The sequence below is a fragment of the Rhinatrema bivittatum genome, chromosome 7 (genome assembly GCF_901001135.1).
Source record: "Rhinatrema bivittatum chromosome 7, aRhiBiv1.1, whole genome shotgun sequence".
Classification (NCBI taxonomy): domain Eukaryota; kingdom Metazoa; phylum Chordata; class Amphibia; order Gymnophiona; family Rhinatrematidae; genus Rhinatrema; species Rhinatrema bivittatum.
The window spans coordinates 295,245,546-295,253,116 of NC_042621.1; the positions used below are offsets into that span (position 1 = coordinate 295,245,546).

The following is a 7,571-nucleotide window of genomic DNA, read 5'->3' on the forward strand; positions in this document are numbered from 1 at the left end:
TTGAAATTCTGGTGTGGATAGGACACCAAGCACAAAAACTATTAGGGAAACGCAGCCCCCCCAAAAATCAGGTAGCTCTGAGCTGGTTAACCTAAAGTCAGCCTCCAGGAAAAGATCCTGTGCAAGATGAGATGGCTTAGCACTAAGAGGGGGCGAGGCATTATTAGCATGAATTAGCATGGGTCCCTATGTTTCTAAAAAAGCTGTATTCATCACTGCCCATTCATGAAGGCGGGTACATTTATGAGAAGGAGGCCGTCGGTGGAGCGCATATGATGTAGTTCAGCTCGCTCTCCACCTTTCCAGCAGCACTAATGTTAGAGGACCAAAGAATAGGCTCTCTGCCAGCTATAACCTTCAGTCCGCTGCCACCTCGTCGTCATACTGTAGATAAAGATGCCTGTTCCTCACCCCGCTGTAGGTGCCTTGCAAAAGGCGTAGTCCGTACCCGCTCCTGTTCAGCAGCCTGAAAGTGAAATAATGCCCTTTTTTTTTGTTTTGCAGACAACGAGTGGCTCCTGCAAGGTCAGACTCTGACTGGTGAGATTGGGAGCCTCTCTGAAGCGCCTTCCATACCACTTGTGGTCCCTTCCGCTTTCCTGTCCTCTGAAGCCGTGCTGTCCGTGGGCGCCTGTCTCTATTACTGCAGCCAGGACAGCAGCTTCTGCACGATGAAGGGGATCTCCTTCACCCAGCCCTTGCAGATAGCTCACGCCAACCAAGGGTGCAGTGCCCGGGTGCCGCTGGCTCACGCGTTCTGAATCCCAAAAAAGCGCACGCAGTTTTGTACAAGAGCTTTGATGTTTTTGCCGAAGAGGAGAAAAAAGAGAATCTTAGGTTCCGTCCGTAGTATTCAAGCAATCGTCATGCTGTGCAAGACAGAAAGCAGTTTAAACATGCCTTTGTCTCTTTGAGCTGGGGGGGAAAAGCGCCTGCCATGATCACAGCCCGGAGGAGCCTGCACAGCACTTTTGCCTCTGCTCTGCGAATCAACGCAGTCAATCTTGTGAGGTGGACGTGGGAGTGCTCGGGTTAGTGCTTTGTCGGTGGTGGTGGCGGCTGTCCTCTGATTGAAGGATTGGCGATCGTTTTCATCACTGGCGATTTCAAGGGAGGGACCTGCAAGTTCCGGAACTTGCCATAAATTCTGACGCATTTTTCAAGTCTAGACACCAAAGGCCTGAGAGCGCAATAGCGGTTTTGTTTTTTTTTTTATGGAGAACTAGTCAACAAGGCCCAGAATAGAATCAATCCTTTGGGGGCTTTATTCCACCTGTGGCTGCGATGAAGGCAAAACTGGACAGAATGTTCTACTGCATCCCCTGGGCTGTTGGCGACCACAGGAAGACCTCAGAAGGATGGAAAGTGGAGCAGAGGGTCGTACCCGTTCTCTGGGTCAGTACCCGCAGAATATCCACTGCCAGGACTGTAGAAAGCCAGATCACCCCCTTTGCAGTGGTTTGGACTCTCACTTGCACTAACAGCCTTCTGCTTGGTGATTTCTCCCAGTGAGCGAGCGGCCGTCCTCTACCCGTGCCGAAGGCCCTGGGTTTTGCACCCATTCTTCACTTTCTTCCTAGCGTGATTTGAAAGTGGAGTTGCCCTGGACACTTTTTTCTTTTCCCCTCTGTTTCCTTGTATCTCTAGCTCATGAATGGTAAGAGAAATGTTGTTTTTGCGTTTTATTTTTAAAAGCTTTTGCACAAAATATGCATTGGAAGATGTAGCGCCAAATGGGGTTTAAGTTTTGCCTTATTCGAAGAGCCCATGGTGCTCTCTGGATTCCTTGCAGAAATGTTAAGTAGCTTTATTAATTAAAAAAAGTGCCTGGGTAAAGCTTTCTAAAACATTCTGAGCCTCTCAGGTGACAGGCTGGCAAATTTGCATATTTAATTTACACATTTTCACTTAAGGCAGTCAAAACACAAGTGTACATTTACCATATTTACACCTTTTTAATAAGGAAAACCAGAAGTGGGGTTTAACCATAAATTCTAGGACAGGTTCTGGAATTCATTATTCCTAATATTAACGACTTGATTACGCTTGAAACCAAATCCTGTGGTTACAGGGCCCTAGCCCCCAAAGCAATTACAACCTGAATGTGATGAATTCCCGGGTTAATGGCTTCCCTAAGGTCACACAGTAGGTGATGGAGATGGGTCTCAGGATTGAGGTTGTAAGGTTTTGGGGAGTTATTTTGTTCTGACCCGGCAGTTTCCTCCTGCTCCTTTGGGTCTGCAGCTCAGTTGGAACCAGGAGCTGAGATCCTGGCACCGTGAGCCTTCATTCACAACCACCTGGGGATTCACCACCCTCCCCCCCCCCCCCCCCTCCCCACAGATAATGACTGCACCGGTCCTGGGCCCAAGTACCAGGGCTCCTTCTGGGACTCTGCAGACATGGGTCCTGAATCTGGCGACCAAGTGTCACCGTGATTGCCCCCCCCCCCCCCCCCTTCACAGCATCCCCAGACAACCCATGGGGGCTTTCCGCATGAAGACCAGCCTGGTCTCCAGGTTCCTTAGCTTTGTGCCTTAATCACTGGCTTCACTGCAAACCAGTGCACTGCTAGGAGTCGGTTATTTTAGGATTCTTTTACTTTTATTATTTTGCTCCTAGATCACCTTCAAGATGCCTGTAGGACTCCTTTAGAAAGGGTTAGTTAAAAAGTGCCAAATGTTTACAGAAATCGAGAGTCGACTAGTATTTAGCGTTCTTACCAAGGCTTCTAGAGTTCAGGGGTCACCGGCCACCATTTTTCTGGTCAAGGCAGGCCACCAAAATAGTTCAGGTGCCTGGCCTGATCAAGCAATACTCTACACTCTGGTTTTCGAGTACTGTAAGCCGGTTGGGTTTTCAGTATATCCCCACTGAATATTCATGAGGTGCATCTGCACGCAGTGGAGGCAGTGCATCTCATGAATATTCAGCCCGGATATCTTGAAACCTGATTGGCTTATGGCACTCGAGGACCCGAGTTGCTTACTCCTGCTCTGTACTGCAGGGCTAGCATCCAGGGAGCGCTGGCTAGTTACCACAGGCCTGATATTCCCAAGCCTGGATGAAAGGGGAAGGAGGTTGAGCAGTGAGCAGTGGCTTTCCCCCCACCCCCTGCTGGTGGTGCCCTGGCTGGCCAAGGCTTCCTTTCCTTGTCCTTTTAAACTGGATTTCCCTCCCCTTTCTGCACAGGGCAGTGCGGGTGAGTGAGAGGCAGAAGAGGGACCCGTCCCAGGCAGTCCGCACGGGAGCTAACATGCTGGGAGAGGCAAAAATTCTCTTGCCTCTCCCACGTGAGCTCGGGGTGAACGTGTCCAAGAGGAGGGAGAATCTGTGGGGTAAGGGACTGAGAAGGGGGTTGGCTAATTTTTCCATGGACCAGTAAATTCTTTTCAATTAACCTACCCAATGACCAGTAAAAAAGAAAACCAAAACTGGCTTAAATTTGACAGCTAGCCACATAGGCTCCTGAACTTGAACAGTCTCCATTAAAGCAGCAGCGCCAGATTGTCCAGAAGGGCAGCGTCCGTCTTTTCTTGGTTCGGTTACTTCGGCTTTTGGCCTTCTGCATATTTTAATGGAATAAATGCTGTCCTCTTCCCCGATTCCCCTGGAACTTGCATCGCGTGATGTTCATGCTGGAAGTGTTATCAGCGTGCGATCTGGACGTGCACATCACGGTAGTGCCCCGTGTTTACGTTCATAACGGTGCCGGTAGCTCCAGGGGAAGTCCTTTCTGGAACCTTAACCAGTTATTCCCCCCCCCCAGAAAGGAAATAAAAATCAGAACAAAAAAAGCAAAACCCTGAGGGGGAATGCTGAAAGATGTGGTTTGTTTTAAATGAACGATGCAGCACTGCTGCTCCGATAAGTGCCTCGGTGCTGCTCCTGTCTCCTTTGCACTTTGTACGGCACCAGAAAGAAGCTGTCTCTTTGTCTTTTCTCTCTCACGCAGAATAAAGTTGATTCCCTTTCTGTGCTTGTTTCTGATTTCTTTTTTTGAGTGTTTGCCTATGGCTGGGCTGGGGCAGGGCAGTGTCTTTCTCTCCTTTGGTTCTTCCCACCTGCTAGGAAAGAGTGAGGTGGGGTTTTCCAGATGAAGTCTGCAGGGTGGAAAAGCTCCTATTTGGGGTTTCTTTTTTCCCCACCCTATTTTATGTGTCGCCAGGTTACATAGCTCAGGCCGGAGAACAATATAAACACAGACCCGACTCATCCAATACTCGTAACAAAGACCAAAGGCAAAAGAGATAAGTGAGACATACAGTAATCACCAATATGAACAGCAAAACAGACAGGTCCAATCCAAAAGTATTAGGAAAGCGCGAGCTGTGTGGCTGGTTTTCCCCCGTCCTCTCTCTGGCTCACACGTGGCACCGTGAATGCAACGTGAAAGCTCCCGTGTGACGTTGGGGTCAGTGTTCTCCAGCCATTAACCTGGGATGAGAGAGGCAGCGTGAGCAAATCCTTACTCATGCTACAGCAGGTGAGGTGGGGGATGTTTCTGCCTCAAAGTTGGACAGATGTGTGTCGCTATATAATCAGGCGGAAACTGCAATGGGTATATTTTCTAGACCACCACGACCCAGTACTAACCAGGAGCATCAACTTCTGTTTCCAGCTACCTGGTGCTTCTTCTCAGTTCCTTCCTAAACCGCCCATATACAGTGCATATAAAACAAATAGGAACCACCCTTGGAGAAGTGTATTCACCTTGAGGAAGGGTGCTGTGACTGCAGGGTTCTGTTGGCTGAAAGAAATATATTTTTAAAGCATAAGTGTGGTGGGAGGGGGAGTGTATCTGCTGTAGGAAACTGCTTGGAGAACCTGGGAAATTCTGGGGGGGGATCGGCTGACTTTTCACTAACATGAGAACTATTGCCCACGGGAAGGGCAATAGTTTATCTTGATTTTAGTGATGTGAGTTGTGCTGAACCAATAAAAGAAAATCCATCGTAAATGTTTATGCTACCTAAATATTTCTTCAGGTCCTTTGCCCTCGAATATATTGAGATGGACATAAGTAGAAAATTAAGGAATGAACAAAACAACTATAGAGTTAAACTAATGGGCAAGTGGGAACTAGAAATTTGTGGTGGTTTGACATCTCTGATAGGCAATGCTTCAGCATGGAACCAGAATTCTCTTCCATGGCAGTGGATAAATGTTTACCTCAGAAAGACAAAAAAATAAAAAGAGTTTCTTGATTTGTTGTTCAATTCATTCAAGACTAAGAACTCCAGAGATCATGGTTTGTCACTGCATGCAAGCAGTCACGATTTTGTTTTTTTGTTACTGAATTGTATTGTTTTATGCATTTGCATTTATGCTGTATGCCACTGAGAACAAGCTTTTCAGACGGGTGGAATACAAATGCTACTACATAAATAAATAGGCTGGCGGGGTCCACAGACATGGCTTTGTTGGAGCAGCACACAGGGGACGAGCTCTGCGCTGCTAATGCCGGACGTTCAGATTTCCTGCCGGTGAAGCTGAGAGAGACGACGAAAGAAATCAGGAAAGCAAAAGGTCAAGCGGAAAAAAGGATTGCCAACAAGGTAACGTGAGGTGAGAAAACATTTTCCAGATATATCCGAGAAAGGAAGACAGCCTGAAGTGGTGTAGTAAAATTGAAAGGTGACAATGAGCCAATGTCTAGAGAAAGATGAAGAAATGTCTGGTGTTCACTAAAGAAGTCCCTGGAGAAGGACCATTACTGGTTGACAAGGTCATAGATGGGAGTGGGGTAGATAAAACGCCATTTACAGAAGAGAATGTATGGAAAGAGCTGGGAAAAGTGAAGGTGGACAAGGCCATGGGGCCTGATGAGGTTCATCCCAGGATACTGAGGGAGCTCAGAGATGTGCTGGCGGGTCCGCTGCGTGACCTGTTCAATAGATCCCTTGAAACGGGAGTGGTGCCGCACGATTGGAGAAGCGCGGTTATGGATAGAGGAGGTGGGAAACTACAGGCCGGTTAGCCTCACCTTGATATGGAAAAAATTAATGGAGACTCTGCTGAAGAAAAAGATAGTGAACTATCTACATTGGGTTGCTGGACTCGAGGCAGCATGGATTCACCAGGGGAAGATCCTGTCAGACAAATCTGATTTTTTTTTTTTTTTATTGAGTGAATGGAGAACTAAATCAAGGAAGAGCACCTGATGTGCTTTACTTGGATTTCAGTAAAACGTTTGATACGGTCTCGCATAGGAGGCTCATGAATAAAATGGTACCTGAAGAGTGGAGAGTTGCTAATGTAACACCAGTTTTTAGAAAGGAATCCAGCGGTGATCCAGGAAAATAGAGACCAGTGAGCCTGATGTCTGTGCCAGGCAAAATGGTAGAAACTATCATTAAGAACAAAATTACTGAACATATAGATAGACATGGTTTAATGGGACAGAGTAAACATGGATTAGTCCAAAAGAAGTTTTGCCTCACCAATCTGCTAAATATTTTGAGGGTATAAATAAATGTGGATAAAGGTGAGGCAACTGATATAGTATATCTGGATTTCCAGAAGGCATTTGACAAAGTCCCTTCTGAGAGACTTCTTAGGAAATGAAAACGTCAGAAAAGATAGAAAACAGAGAGTAGAGCAAAATGGTAAATTTTCTCAATGGAGAATAGTGGATGCCCCAGGGATCTCTTCTGGGGCCACTGCTTTTTAACATATTTATAAATGACCTGGAAATGGGAACAGTGAGTAAGGTGATCAGATTTGCTGATGACACTCAATTGTTCGAAGTTGTTAAATCACAATAGGATTGTGAGAAATTGCAAGAAGACATTGTAAAACTGGGAGATTATGCAAGCAAATGGCAAATGAAATTTGGTGTCTACAAGTGCAAAGTGATGCACTTAGGGAAGAGAAACCCAAATTATAGCTACACAATGTAAGGATCCACTTTAGGAATCACCATTCAGGAAAAGGATCTAGGCATCATCATTGATAATACATTGACATCTTCTGCTCAGTGTGCAGCAGTAGCCAAGAAAGCAAATAGAATGCTAGGGATTATTAGGAAAGGAATGGAGAATAAACCAGAGAATATCATAACGCCTCTGTATCGCTCCATGGTGCGACCTCATCTTGAGTATTGTGTGCAGTTCTGGTCACCACATCTTTAAAAAGATATAGCAGAATTAGAAAAGGTACAGAGAAGGCTGGAATGATTCCCCTGTGAGGAAGGGCTAAAGAGATTAGGTCTCTTCAGCTTGGAGAAGAGACAGCTGAGGGGAGATATGATAGAGGACTATAAAATAATGAGTTTAGTGGAACAAATAAACGTGAATCAGTTTTTTACTCTTTCATAAAGTATAAAGACCGGGGACACACAATGACATTACTAAGTTGTACATTTAAAACTAATATATTTTTTTACTCAACTCATAATTAAGCTCTGGAATTCATTGCTAAAAGATGTGGTGAAAGCTGTTATCACAGCTGCATTTAAAAAAAGGTTTGGACAAGTTCTTGGAAGTGGAGTTGCAGAAATCCACTGCTTATCCCTAGGATAGGCAGCAAGGATTCTATCAACCTTTTGGGATCCTGCCAGGTATGTGTGA

At 46.0% G+C, this 7,571-nt stretch overlaps 1 protein-coding gene across 1 annotated transcript in view; it reads left to right on the forward strand.

Moving 5' to 3' along the window:
* The window catches only part of NHLRC2 (NHL repeat containing 2), a 167,858-nt gene extending 163,883 nt beyond the window's left edge, over positions 1 to 3,975 (forward strand). The window contains exon 11 of the mRNA XM_029610452.1: positions 505 to 3,975. Within this exon, the coding sequence (XP_029466312.1) occupies positions 505 to 761 (257 nt within the window). The 3' untranslated portion in view covers positions 762 to 3,975. The remainder of the gene's footprint in view (positions 1 to 504) is intronic.
* Positions 3,976 to 7,571: the final 3,596 nt, after the last annotated feature.